General features: G+C 44.0%; 1 protein-coding gene across 2 annotated transcripts in view; it reads left to right on the forward strand.

Annotated features, from left to right (window-relative positions):
* The window catches only part of PATJ (PATJ crumbs cell polarity complex component), a 133,954-nt gene that overhangs the window by 99,693 nt on the left and 20,037 nt on the right, over positions 1-14,224 (forward strand). For both annotated transcript variants that reach the window (XM_053985055.1, XM_053985054.1), the window contains exons 30-33: positions 172-243; positions 550-667; positions 1,259-1,392; positions 13,109-13,192. In XM_053985055.1, the coding sequence (XP_053841030.1) occupies positions 172-243; positions 550-667; positions 1,259-1,392; positions 13,109-13,192 (408 nt within the window). The remainder of the gene's footprint in view (positions 1-171; positions 244-549; positions 668-1,258; positions 1,393-13,108; positions 13,193-14,224) is intronic.

Here is a 14,224-nt window from a genome sequence, read left to right on the forward strand (position 1 = left end):
TCCCATCCAGCCCTGCCCTCTGGAAGCCATTCCCTGTGTCCTGTCCCTCCAAAACATCACTGGATTTCTCTAGAATCATCACTCTGAGTTTTGGAGGCTATTTTATTGAAGCTAATGAGACATTTTCAATACACTTTGCTCTTCTTTTTTTTTTTTTTTTTGACTTTTTAGGATGTGAAATGTAAAGCTGACACACCAGTGGTGGCAGATGAGCAGGAGACAGAGGAGCAGCTCCCAGAAAATGTATGTGTGTTCAGGAAAATGTTTGTGTCTTCATGTTAACCAGCAAGGGAGGGTTCTGAGGGCTTGATTTGGTTGAAGGTTGAGTGATTCATGGGGGGAAAGGATTAACTGGGACGGCATTAAAATAATTTTATTGGTGGAGAAGAAAAAATGACTGGCTCCTCTCTAAATGTGTGGAAATTGCTTGTTTTCCTTCTACTGATTTGGAGGATTTAGTGAGGCACAATAATCAGCAGCTGATGACAGTGACCTCACCACATCCCAGTGACTGACAAGTGATCTCTCTTACTTTTGCTTTGCTCTTAGGTCCTCCACCAGATCAAGCAGCCCAAATCTTCCACGAAAGCCCCAGTGAGCTCCCAGGAGGCACCCCTGGAGCCAGCACCTCCTTACCTTTCTCCAGAGGCAGAAGTCACCAGCCGTGGTAGGAACCAGTGATTTTGCCACAATATTGTGTGTTTTTTAGCACCCTAACCCAAAATGGGTGTTTGCATTTTCTTTTCCAGATAACTTCTGCTGAAGTTTTGTTTCTTTCAACGTCCAGCGACCTATTCCGTTATTTCATAATGTGTTTGTATTTTTCTCTCCTGTCACAATTTTTGAGAGCTTGGAGGTGTCTTCAGTTGTTTTTCTTGACTTTCACATACAAAGATGATCTTGTTTTCAATTGAAATAGAAGGAGAGACAATCTGGGACATGCTGTTCATTCCATGGTGCTGGAATATGGCTTTACCTGTCCTGAAAGGAACACCCCTTTCCATCATGATCTGAATTGTAGAGGTTAAAACTGAATTAGATGACCTCACAGGCTTTTACTGGCAGCGTTTATTCCCAGGACTCAAGTCACTCTGGTTTAGAGACTTCAGAAGTGATTCAGAGTGGCCCTCTAGTTCAATTTTATGGAGGAGAAGAGCAAAAAAAAAGCTTAATTAGCTGTTGTCGCACCATTCCTTTGGTGGTTCTCATTTTCTTATTGTTTTGTGTGACTTGTTTCTTGCCCTTTTGATGTTCTCAGGTGTCTTCCCACCTCCACTGCCTGTGGATCCAGCCACTTGTCCCATAGTTCCAGGGCAGGAGATGACCATAGAGATCTCCAAGGGTCGCTCAGGCCTCGGGCTCAGCATCGTCGGGGGCAAAGACACTCCCCTGGTGAGTTTCTGTTAAAATAAATGTTTGCTGCAGACAGGGACAGAGAAAACATGGAAAATAATAATGCCCTTCATAGGTAATTGCTCTAATAAATTGTTGAAGACAGGGAGGATGAGCCAACCATAACCTCCAGTAAAAGACTGGCAATTTTGCCTTGTGTCAGATCAGATGATGCTCCTGTTTAAATTGTTTGTGTTTCAGTAGTTTTCCTGCTGTGGTCAGAGGTTGCAAATGTGTTTTCTTTTTATTTAACCATTGTGAATCAGGAGTTGGAATGGCTGGACTAGAAATTAATGTTGCAGAGGTAGAGCTGTCTCAGCAAGGATAACACCTCTGTCTTGAGAGCAGAAATGCTCAGTAGCTGTTTAAACAAACTGCGATTTATCTGCCTGCCAGCAAAAGCCCTTGCAGAACAGAGGTAAACCAAAGGTAATCTTTTATTGCTTTCTGTGTCTTTTGGCTTAATCTGACTGCTGGATAGGCTGGTTTTTAAAAAAAAATTATCTTCAGATGAATTAAAATGTATCAGTTCAAGCATGAGCTCAGCAAATTAGTGATGCTAAGCCCCATAAACCCTTCTCTGCCTCTGTTCTTGCTGTCTCCTCTCCACTTCCCATTTGAGGGATGCTTTGCTACAGTGTAAGAGAAGCCAGATTGGGTTTTTTTAAATGTCAAATTCAGTCCTTTCAGTAAACAAGTCTCTGTTGCAGAGGTGTCTTTGCTGGGTTCTCCTGAATTCCCTGACACAGAGACTCTTCAGGCAGTGGAACTGCTCTGGTACATGCAGCTTTTCCCCAAAATATCACAGTGGTGCATCATTAGGCATCAAAGTGTCAGCAGGTACAGACAGTTGCAATGTAGCAGTCTTCTTCTAGGGTGGGGAAAAAAAAAAAAAGGAAAAAATTGAAAGGAAATAAGAAAGGAAGTCAAAAGGAAAAAGAAATTTTTGTTTTGCAGAGTGTGGACTGGATCTTTTGCAGCATTAAAGCTGAAATTGGAAAAAGTTCAGGTTTTGGTCCCATTTATCCCAGTCTCCAGTTTTGTGGAGCTGGGATGAATCGCTCTGTTTCCCATGGAGATGGAGCTGGGTCAGTTTTCACTCTTTCCAGCCATGCACAGTTTTGTCCCCAGTCCCCGTTTTTTTGTCAAGCTCCTCAGTGTTGAGTAAATTCAAATAAGTTGCTCAGTGTTAGTCATCTCCCTGCTTTTTCATTTAACTGGAATTTGGAAATAATACATGGCAGTCTGTCAGATGCAATACGGTATGTGTCTTTAATGAGATTTTAATATAAATAAATGAAAATTGTAAATAACTGCTATATAGAACAGATGAGAAAAATGCAAAGGGTTTTATTCTTTAAATTGAGTAAATGGTTTTCGTTAAGTATTATGCTTTCATTAGTTTATTCATTAAAGTGTCCTCCTAGGAGCTGATTTTAAAAGTCTATGCACTGGAGTGCAGTAACAAACCATGAAGGGAGGGAGGTCCAGCTCCCCACTTTTCAGATCCTCAGCTTACAGGACTTACCCAAAATGAGTCCCTGTTTCTTTTCATAATTCTGAATCTGCTCATTGAAAGGCAAGAAACGGTGTTTCATAGGAAACAAGGTGCTTTTGGGAAACCACAGCCTAACCTGATCATTTGCCATGTGCACAGACCCTCTCTGGGAATCTCCATAACTTCCTGCTCCAGAACAGCCCCTTCTCCTCAAGGCAGGAGCTCAGGGCTGTGGCCACAGCCGGTGGGATCACAGAATCCTGGAAGAGTTTGAGTTGGAAACCTTAAAGATCCTCCACTTGCAACCCCCTGCCATGGGCAGGGAACCTCCCATTTTTCTGTCTTCTGATCTTCTCCAAATTACTTTGATGCCTTCTTTTTTTTTTTTTTTTTCTTTTTTTCCTGGAGTCAGAAAACCTTTTGTAAAGAGTTGAAACGAAGTTCACGTGACATAATGAGGAGTAAAAGCAAATACTGCTCAGGGCTGTTGGAAACTTTCTGTCTTTCTGAGTTTCATGGCTTAGAGAGAAAATAAAACAAAACAGCTCCGTGGAGCTGAGTGATGGATGTGTCTTGCTCTCTGTCATTTGGTTTTAACTCAGTTACACAGATGGACATCTTTTGTATTTTAAAAAAGGCAAGATCAAAGGAGTTCATCAGCCCTGGAGGTCTCGTGTGGCAGAAATTTTGTGTCCAAGATTCACTGTTTGGTGCAGTGCAGAGAAATTAGGATGACCTGTAATTGGCTTCAGCAGAAGTGCCTACAAGCCCCTGAAGGACGTGAAGCCCAGCTCTTGGGATCTCAGGAGGAATTTGTCAGCATGGGGGAAGCCTGGAATGCTGCTCAGAACGTGTCAAGTCTAAAATGGACATGGCAAGCCTGTAAGGGCCTCACCCATCTTGTACCAAGATGTTCTTGAGCTAAAAATGCTGAGCTGAGGGTACTCAACAGCAGCTCACATGGGATGGGAAAGCTCTCTCAGAATATTTTATATCCTCCTGGAGCACAAGATGTACAAGGCCCAGCTTTTGGAATAATAAATCTGGCAGCCAGGGACAGGCTGCTTCGAAATGAAATATAGAGTGCAACTTTTAAGTCATAACCTTGGAATCTCATCAGGAATCACCAAGTAGAGACTTGAAAAATACAGCCCATGAGCAGGGAGGTTAATTTGTTCAGGAGGTTGGAAAGTGATGTCTTAACCCCTGTGAAATGTTTTTTGGTGAGGAGATGTCCATCCCCTCAAACTGCAAACCCTTTCCAGTGATGTATTATAAACCAGGGCTGGGGCTCTGTGCTTGGGGAGCAGGAAAGATGTGCTTGCAGGAAAGGCACGGCCAAGGAAGGCTTGTCCTTGGGAGTTGTCTTCATGTTGTTGATCTTCAGACTGCTCTGGAGCACTTCTATTTCATTTCTCTCTAAGTGCTGATTTTTTATAAAGTGGTTTTTTTCTTCACTCACTTTCATTTCACCTTCCCACGTACCCCTGAGAGAGCACAACACATGGCCTCTGCTTTAAAGCAATTAAAGTGCAGAGTGGAGCTGGCTGAAGCACAGGGCTTTCAGTTTGTGAATTTTATTTTTTTTTTTTGGTTGTAGTCCAATCAAACTTGTAAAAGTAACCCCAGAGTGGGAATTTAAAACAGGGGAAAAAAAATAATAAAAAGAAATGTTTTTAGAAACATCCCCAAAATGAAGTTTGAGGCTCCCCAGGACACCCAGGAGATTTTCTTCCTAAATCCTCAGAGAACAGGGCATCAAGGAATTGTTTTAAATTGTACTCATCCAGATGGGATGAGGGCTTTGTCCAGAGAGGCTGTGGGTGCTGAGCAGGGCTTAGATCAGCCTGGCCTAGTGGGAAGTGTCCCATGGCAGGAGATGGAATGAGATGGGCTCTCAGGTCCCTCCCAGCCCAAACCACCCCATGATTCTCTGAAACCCCAGCCCATTATCACCCCAGAGTGGGTGAAAGCTGCCCAGTTAACAACTTGCAATGAATTTCTGTCATCCAGGATAGTGAATTTTCAGGGATTTGATTTCCTGGCAGCACATGGAAGAGGCACTGCTCTAAGCTACAAACATTTTCTTTGCAGGGTGGGGGCACTGCTCTGCTGCCAGCTGAATAATTTAGTGAGGGTCGAGTTGATTACTGGTGGTTATTGACTCTGGCTTTGCTGCCTGGGAGATTGAGACACTCAGACATGCCAGAGGGCATTCAGCAGTTTCAAGGCTGCTTTGGGGATGTTCCTCCACGCAGGGTTAGAGAACCTGGGAGGGACGAGGGCTCAGAGGCTCAGCTGGGGCTGGAAATCACAGCAGCTAATTGCTGAAGGGGCACCTCTGATGTAAAAGAAGATTGCAGGGTCTGTGACTTAGGGCTCTCTGGAGGTGGAGTAGGGGGTGGTCATTATCTCAGCCTTACGCAGAAAGGAAGAAAAATATACTTTGTGCTGTGTGTTTTTTGTTGTAAACAACATCAAGCCTCTTGGGCAGGATTTTTTATGCTGGGTTGTCTGCTTTGAATGTGGTGAATTTTCTTCTTGTCCTTTTGCTTTCAGCTGACTTTAATAAAAAGCATTTTTAAGGCAATTAACAAACGTTAAGGTACTCCATCTGTAAAATAAAGTGATCCACAAAGCCAGGGAATTGGAAAACCAAAAATAACAGAATATTCCTGTGCTCAGCTAACAGGAGTTGGTGAGAGCTGGTAACTCTGGAGCTGGGGATCAAAAATCTTCCCTGATCACCTGGGTAAGCCCAGAGGCTTTTCTGGGGAGCTTCCTCAGGGTGGGATGCAGTTTGACAGAAGAATATTTAGATTCATTCTGTCAGTCCAGGTGAGTCATCCCTTGAATAAACCCCATCTGTTGAGGAAGGGCAAGGGAATAATCAGGAAAACTGTGACTTGAAGCTGCAGCTGTTCAAGCCCCGGTGTTTGCCCCTGGAGCTGCGAGGGATAATTACCCTGTAAGGGCTAATTACCCTGTGAGGGCTCCATGCTGCCAAAACCAGGCTGTTCCTGCTCCAAAGCCGAGCCTAGAGCTCAGCTTTGTGCCCTGCTGCAGTCTGTCAGCAGTGAGGACCTACCTGAGCACGAGGGCTCTGGGACTCCTGCGTCACTGAGCAGGTTCTCCCTTGGCTGAGCTTTCATCCCACCCTCCCCACTTCAGTTATGTTTAAATCCAGGCAAAAAAATGTCTTTATCAGGGGTAGTCAGACAACGTCTGAGTGATTGCTCAGGCAGACATGCAGTGCAGCTAGGACTGAGAGTGTTCTGGTGAAATGTGCTCACCTTGTAACTACAAATGAGAAGGGGGATATTGGCCTCTGGGGAGGTTCCAGCAATCTGTGGGCTGTGGATGCTGCTGCTGCTGCTGTTAAATCCCCCACACAGTGGATGGAACAATGGAATGGAAAAAGGGGAATGGCAGCCCTGAGTTTTTAATCGTGGCTCGGGTATCGCAGAGGGAGAGCCTGCGGTTGGGAGAGGCAAAAATGCAATCCCCCCTAAACCCCTAAACCCTTGCCCACATCCATAAACCAGAAGGCAGTTTAATGACAGGGTGGTAAATGCAGTTAGCTTGAAATTGTGAGGGATGGCTTTGACTCCTGCGTGGATAATGCTGAAATGGAGTTGGTGGATTCATCATCATTCCAGGAGGACACTGGCTTGCAGGAGCATGACAAACCCAAGCTGCTTTGTACATGAGTTGTCACAAAAGGGAATTAGGGCAGTAAGTTTTGCAAATCATGTCTTTGATGGGTCTTTGGCAAGGGTTTAGCTGATGGTAGGGCCTTGCTTGAAGGAGCTGCTGTCTTCCAGGAATGTAAATCAACCATAAAATTTAGGCTAACAATGTACAAAAGCAGCAGGACCTGTCAGGATGGGCTTCAGGAGGATCCTCCTGGCTGCTGCTGGGTGAAACCCCTGGCTTTTGGCTTCCTGTGTCACACACATCCAGGACCTCATGCATTCTTTATAACCTGTGCTATGCTCTGTGCACTGCAAACTCTCTCTTTTTTTTTTTTTTTTTTTTTGTAACTTAATAAAATAATGAGAGTGAGAGAGTTAAGGTTTTAATATGTCATTCTGTGTTTTATTATTCCCTCTAAAATGAGCATGTATACTTTTTTAAAAACTTTGGTTTGCTTTGGCATGTGATTCACAGGAACATAGCTCTTTCTATCATTCTGACTTAAGTCATATATTTTTACACTAAACATCTTATTACCTTAGTTTTATTATTTCAGAATCAAAGGAGAGCTTGCAAATGTCTATGACTGCAGAGCGAAGGAATGTTAATGAATAGTGCCATTGAATTTTCAGGTTTTAGCTTTTCTGATCTTAGAGAATATAACTGTAAGCAAAAATATTATGCAAGCTGAATAAAATTTAAATAAATAAGGACCAGATGTAACTATAGGGGCCTATAAAATGTAATACAAATACTATCCACTTCCTTAAAATAAATCTGTATTTTAGTATGAAAAATTATATTCATATTGATATTGTGGATTAATCTTTTTTATGAAAGTTGGCAAGTGAACACCACCTCTTGCAAGGGCTTGTTCTTAAATGGGAAACAGACCTTTTGTTTTGACCTTGAGCAGGGCAGTCTCTGGGTCTCGTGCAATGTGAGGCATTTCTGCATTAACACAGTAATAGATTTTTACATTCTGCAGCCTGTTTTACTGCAGCAGTGTTTGCCTTAGGATTTGGGGTGCCTGCTAATGGTTTGTGCACGCCAGCAATGGCAAAACCCTGTGGTGCCAGGAGGAGGCATTTGCGTGAGATAAACCCCTCTGAGATGTCCAAGTGACTTGCTTGGGCTTGACCTTCACCCTCCCTTGCTGAAAAGTTATCTTGGAGATTCCATTTGGATCTGCAAATGGAAGATCAGAGATTGTAACTGTTGTCATTTCCTCTGCCTGCAAGTAACCAGCAGCTGAGTTTATTTTAACTACTGAGAGGTTCCTGCATGGGGTTAATTCTCCAGTGAAATTCACTGTGCAACCAGTTGATTTCTGCTTTTATCTGGGGACCAGGCTGTAAAAATGAAATTTTTACAATTTTACTACTCTGGACAAAATATTGTAGAGGTTGAAAAGGAAATAACTAACAGTATTGTGCTTGCCCTGGGAAAGAGATAAATCCCTGATCCTGCACTCAGCAAAACCCCTTGCAGTGTTATTACCCTTAATAATGCTAATTTAGTGTAACATTTGTAGCTTTGTAGGAAATCAGTTGGAAATGCGTAATGTTAGCTTGGGAAAACACAACTTGTCAACTAAATCAGAAAAAAAACATCTTTTCCAGGGCGTGGTTTTTTATGTAGTTTACTTTTTGTCTTCCTCAGGAAAAGTGCTCTGATTCCATGCAGAAAGCTTCATTCCCTACACCAGATTTGTGGTTATGGTTGGTGGTAGGGCTCATTCCCAGTGGTTCTGTGCTGGCTGTTGCAGTCCTCAGTGGGGAGTGGTTCACCTTCCCTCTGCCAGGTTCATTTGGTCCTGCCCAGGTAGTGGCTGGAGCTCGTGGACTGAAACAGCTCGACAAAGACAAGCTCAGAGTTCAGCTCAGTTCAAGCAGTAGCACTTGCAGTAGTGCAGGGCTGTGCAGGAAGATTTTACCACAATCTGGACCTCCTTCCTTGCCAAATCCAGGCAACACCAGGAATATGGAGATTTCTCTGCTCCACTTCTTCTGAAATCACCCCTTTTGCACCCTGATCCACCTTTCTCACAGGGGATGCAACTTCATCAAAATACCCTTGGCACGTAATATTTGGGACTCCTGCATGTCTTGTGTCCTGTTCCTCACTCACCCTCTATTCCCAGCATTCCCAGTAACAGCCTGGGGACTGTTTTTGTGGCTTTTCAGTTGAAAGCTGCTTCTTGTCCTGCTGAAAAACAGCTGCACAGTAGAAAAGAAACGCTGGAGAGAGCTGTAAACTTCCAGGAAACATGTGAGCAGCCCAAGCCTAAAGCCAGCAGCTTGTGAGGCTTTCTCACCATGCTTTATGGTCCTGCAGCCTTTTAAGGATCACTTGGTCAGTGATTTTCCTGAATAGGATGCTGACTTCACCACCTTCCTCCCAAAAGGCTCAGTCAGGGCAGTGCTCTGTGGTCCTTGCCTGGGGTCTCTGCCATACCAGTTCTTGACATTTAAGATACAAAGATTAAGCTGCCAATCTGACTGAATTTAATTCTCAGAATTAAGGTGTCTGTTTGTGCCCTTTGCTGTGGGCTGAGTGTGATATTCTTCCCCTCACGGGTCTCTGCATCGTTACAAAGCAGAAAAATACCCACAGCCTGGGGCAGGAGCTGAGATCCAGCTCCCTGGGAGTTCAGGGCTCTTCCCCTCCCCAGATGAAGGGCAGTGCAGTGCAGATCATGCTGTGCACGTGGTACCAGCTTTATTTTCCAGAGGTGGGTGCTAATTTCTGTCAGGCACCTTGCCCTCACTGTTCATTGTTCGCTCTCCACCAACCTCGCTCTTTGACCAAGAGGCTCCATGAGCTTCTCCTGCTTCTCTGCCTTTACTTCCACAGCCAAACCCTCACTTTCTCACTCCTGTGCCTTCCCTTTGCTCCACAGCTGTGCAGGCACACTGAAATTCTTAATACTCTGCTGGTGAGGGAGCTCCAGCCTGAACCCTACAAAATACCTTCTCTTTGTGGTAGGTTTGGTGACCATTTGTGCTTCTTAACAGGTTTGGGGCACATCATATCCCAACCAGCTGTGCTTTTGCCATATTTGGGAGCCATTCTGGCTTGCAGGTGATTTTTGTGGCCATGCAGTGCTGTGTCAGTGCATTCAGCTTCATTTCCTTGGGCTGCAGGCCCTTCAGCACCAACATATCTGAGCCCAGATGGTAACCTCAGCAGTAGCAGAGAAATTCCCTTCACATCTGTCTTTTTTTCAGTGTTTTCATGGTTGGACAGTCTCAGTTTACACCTGCCAGCGTGGACTTTGTTTAGCATGGAGAAACACAGTTTGCATGGCCCGGCTCATATTCGGCATCCTTCAGTCCCGGGCAAGAACTGCTCAGCTCTGCATTAATTCCCCATTTGTGTAATGGTCCCAGACTGTTCTCTGTCAAAATATACAAAGATTAAAGCCCCAGTTTGTTGAATGGATTTGTAAACTTTATGAAGTATGTGCTTTCAGCAGCTGGGTATCTTTTTTTAAACAAGTGTGTTCTTGATACGGGAGTGTTTTTATTTCCCCTCCTGCACGAACAGTTTTTGTGACTCTGCCAAGCTCCACCATGGAGAGCCATAATCTGTATGAAACTGGTGGTGAAAGGAGGTGGGGAGGGATGGGAAAATCTGTCCAGAGCCACCATGAATTCACAACCTCTAGCTGAACATTGACACCACTTTCTCTTCATCCCTCTTGATTGATTGATTTTGAGCTACGTAGGCTTTGATGTCAAGCACACGTTTAATTTGAACAGGAGATGCAGAAGTCCAGAAACCCAAAACTATCCTTTAAATAAATGTGTTATTTTAGTCATGATAGATTCTGGGCTTTTTCTGAGGGACTGAGAGGGGTGTTCCAGCTTCAATCCATGCCTGTTGATAGAGTCATTGCAGCTTGGGGCAAGTATGACATCTCATCACTGCATAAACTCCTTTAAAATATTGATATGATTAAAAATGCTCACTCACCTCAGTAGTTTGGTTTTAGTGATTTGTCATGGATGATCAAAACTAACAGAGTCTTATGCAGATCCCACTGGATCCAGTGGGAAAAAAAATTACTTCTGGGTTAAGTACTTTGAGCTGATCCCAGGAGTATCAGAGGAAAGATATGTTTGCCATGGTTCATAAGCTAAGGAAAACTATAACTGATATTTATGCCTATGGACTATTTAGAAATCTTTACAGTGCATCGTGGACACGTTGCTCTGTTCTGTTTTAAATCGATTTGATAAGCCTGGTTCAGCTACACTACTTAAAAAAAAAAAAAAAATCCCTGCTTAAGAAAAACAGCGTTTTGGCAGATCAAGGAGATGTTTCCTTCTGCAGGGTAGGCAGAGAGCGAGCAGGAATGTACCTTTTCATGCCATGTGTATTTTTAGTCCTGGGTCTGGCTTCTCACACATGCAGGAACCACAGTGTAATGCTGAAGTGTTGCCTTTTCAAATAGATGATGCAGATTATCCAAACTGATAGCACTCTGGTGGTTCCTGGGTCTGAGCCTTTGGTATGTGCAGTTTTACATTTAATAAAGCAGTGCTGGGAAAACTGCTAACTCCAGGTTGGTGGATGTTCTAAAAGCAGCCACAGATGGGAAACAAACTTAGAGAAATGTGATTGAAAGGTCCTTGCTCAGAGGGGAGGAAATATGAGATTAAATCCAGTCTGAAGAGGTTTAATTTGGCCATCCTCTGTAGGTGCCCAGTGTGCTATTCCATGGCCACACTGCCAGTTGTCTGCCAAACCTCCTGGTCATCCACTGCCCTGGTGTGTCCCAGGTGAATCATGTGCCTTAACAAGCTGGCCATTATTTCGTGTTCTCGCATTGGCCACTTCTCCCAGGCTAAAGTCTCTTGCATTGCTTTGGAGTAACACCATCATTTGTAAAACAAAGGTGAAAAATACCTCAGCCCCAAACCAACCAACCAAAACCCCACAACAACCCAAACCCCACAACAGGGAGAAGATGGACGTGCCTGTGTTGCTTTATTCTGTTAGTATTTGTTGCTTCAGTTACTGAAAAAAAAAAAAAAAAAAAAAAAAAACACCTGCAGTTGCCAGGGGTGTGTGTATATATCTATATTTTATTTTATTTTTTAATCAAACCACTCTTCTGATTTTCTTAATTACTTGGTACACAGCTCATAGTGTTTCCCCTTCATTTATGCAGATTGAAATCTCTTTTTCCCCCATCTGGAACTCTTGTATCAGCTGTAATCCATTTGTGTTTGCAGTCCCCCAGGCTTTTTTCAGGGACTGGTGTCCATGGATCAGAGGGAACCTGTGGGAGTGGTGCTGTGCCTCCAGCAAGTCCCCATCATTAAATAAGCTGTATTGGGAATGAAAGGGAATCGTGCTCTCAGTGTTGTGATCCGAGTGTTACCTGAAGGGCATTGGAGTTTTGTTTTGTTTTTTGTTTCTGTGCTGGGAAAGGATCATGGGGCAGCATGGGCAAGGGATGAGTTGGTGATGAGAGATGTACCCAAGAGTGTTCTCCAAACTTGGAGGGACCTTTTCCCACCCCAGCAGCAACTCCCTGCCCCTGCTCCATCACACAGCGGGGTTCCCATGCTCCAACCTCACCAGCTTTTCTTGGGAGCACTGTGGGAAAGCTCCTCTTTGGCTTGTCCTGCTGGTGAGAGGCTCCACAACAGCAGTTCTGCAGGGGGTGTTTGAGAATGGGTTATCCAGAACCTACGTGTGGAATTAAGGCTCAGCTCTGAGGCTGAGGGTTTGCTGGTGCTGCTGAGGAGAGGAGCAGGGTTGGCACACAAAAAGGAGCATCCCATCCTGCACTGTAGCAGGATGCTCACCTATATTTTTTTTAAAGGAAAAAGAAAAAAAAAAAAAGAAAAAAGAAACAAACAAACCAGAACAATGCAAAGGGAAAGCACCAGCAAGAGAACACTATGTTCTTTGTAATGCTTTTTCTTTGGGGACATCTATTGCTGGCAATAAGATTAAATCACTGAAACCTTCCCTGAAGCTACATCTGCCACTGCCTACATTTTCCAACCTCAGTAATAAACTAACATTTGCCATTGTTCCTTTCTTCTGGATTTCATTTCTTACAGATTTAACCAGTGCTATTTACCACAAGGCATTCAGCCCTTGCTCAAAGCTGAGGTCTATGCCAAGTCCCTAAAAATATTCATAGCTCCAAAGAATCTGGTTTTAAATAATATCATTAAAAGTAGACTATATTAATACTACAGTTCACACTGAGTTCACATGCTGCTGATGCCAATGCATAAAAATGATGGAAGAAGACAAGACTACCCTGAAGTAGAGAGCAAAATCCTTTGTACCTTTATACCAGATTTTGATTACAGAAGTCACTTTCTTATCCCAGAATACTGAAAATTTGAGAAATCTGTGTTACAGTCTTGCTTCTCCTGACTTGGAGTGCTGTGTTTTTAACTGTGGAGCTGGTGGGGAGCGTGGGGTGGGTGGTGCTGGCCAGTTTGGGGGTGTTTGGGAAGCAGGGTTCATGCCTCTGCCTTCTCCCCACAGGATGCCATAGTGATCCATGAAGTTTATGAAGAAGGGGCAGCAGCCCGAGATGGCAGACTTTGGGCTGGTGATCAGATTCTAGAGGTAAATGATATTCTCTGTGTCTGTGTTTGGTTGTGGAGACTTGTTTTCAGTTCAGCAGAGGTCCCTTGTAGGTTGAATAGGTTCCATTCTCGAGGCTTCCCTCCTGTCACTAAGAACATCCTGAAAAATTCATATTTCCTTATATATTCATATAAACTGAAGGTACAAATTGAGAATACATTAAATTTAATTGAGCAAGGCAGTTCTTGAATTACATAGTTCAGCTGTCATGTCCAATAGCTTAGTATTATTCATCTCTTTAATCTTTCATTCGGAGGCCTGCGCTTCCAGCACCGCTCCCGTATCTCTGCTCTGCCTGAAATCCAAATACTGAGCTGGGATAACGTGGGGTGAGGAGGAGAAGGTGGCTGTAGTATCCCTGCCAGTATCCCTGCCAGTATCCCTGTTAGCATCACCCCACAGCATCCCTGTGAGCATCCCTGTAAGCATCCCTGCGAGCATCCCTCCCAGCGTCCCTGCATCCCTGCCAGCTCCCCCAGGCCACACTTCACGCAGCTGGGGAATGGCTGCTGGGAATAAATGTGGTGTTTTTCCCCCAGACAAGCAGGGAGAAGGTGGAGGGAAAGGGTTAAGAGAGAAGTGTTGGTCTGCAAATGAAACTTGCGTCAGGCAGGGGTTCAGCGCAGCTGCTTTGCAGCTCTGCTGTCAGCTCAGGACAAATTCCCAGCATGGCCATTAAGGCCTCGGTGTGTAGGGTTAGGAAAATAGCAAGGGGTACTTGGGGAGTTGTCTTTACAGCTCTTGCACTGCAAATATTTTTGTTAGCGTTGAGGCTGAATGTTGTTTTGGTTTTATAAATAACGGGGTACTAACAGAGCACGATAATTAGGGGGTAAAAATGGAGCAGGTTAATTAATTCTTCTCTGGCCAAACAGGAAAGTGCTAATGTTTGTGAGCCATAATATTGTTATTATTTCAGCTTTTAAAAGCTGAATTAATCAAAAAGATGACCGAATTAGTTTCAGATTAATGGGATAAAGCACACATAGATGCCTGTGTCAAGGAAAATAC

Source organism: Vidua macroura, chromosome 9 (assembly GCF_024509145.1).
Source record: "Vidua macroura isolate BioBank_ID:100142 chromosome 9, ASM2450914v1, whole genome shotgun sequence".
Lineage (NCBI taxonomy): Eukaryota > Metazoa > Chordata > Aves > Passeriformes > Viduidae > Vidua > Vidua macroura.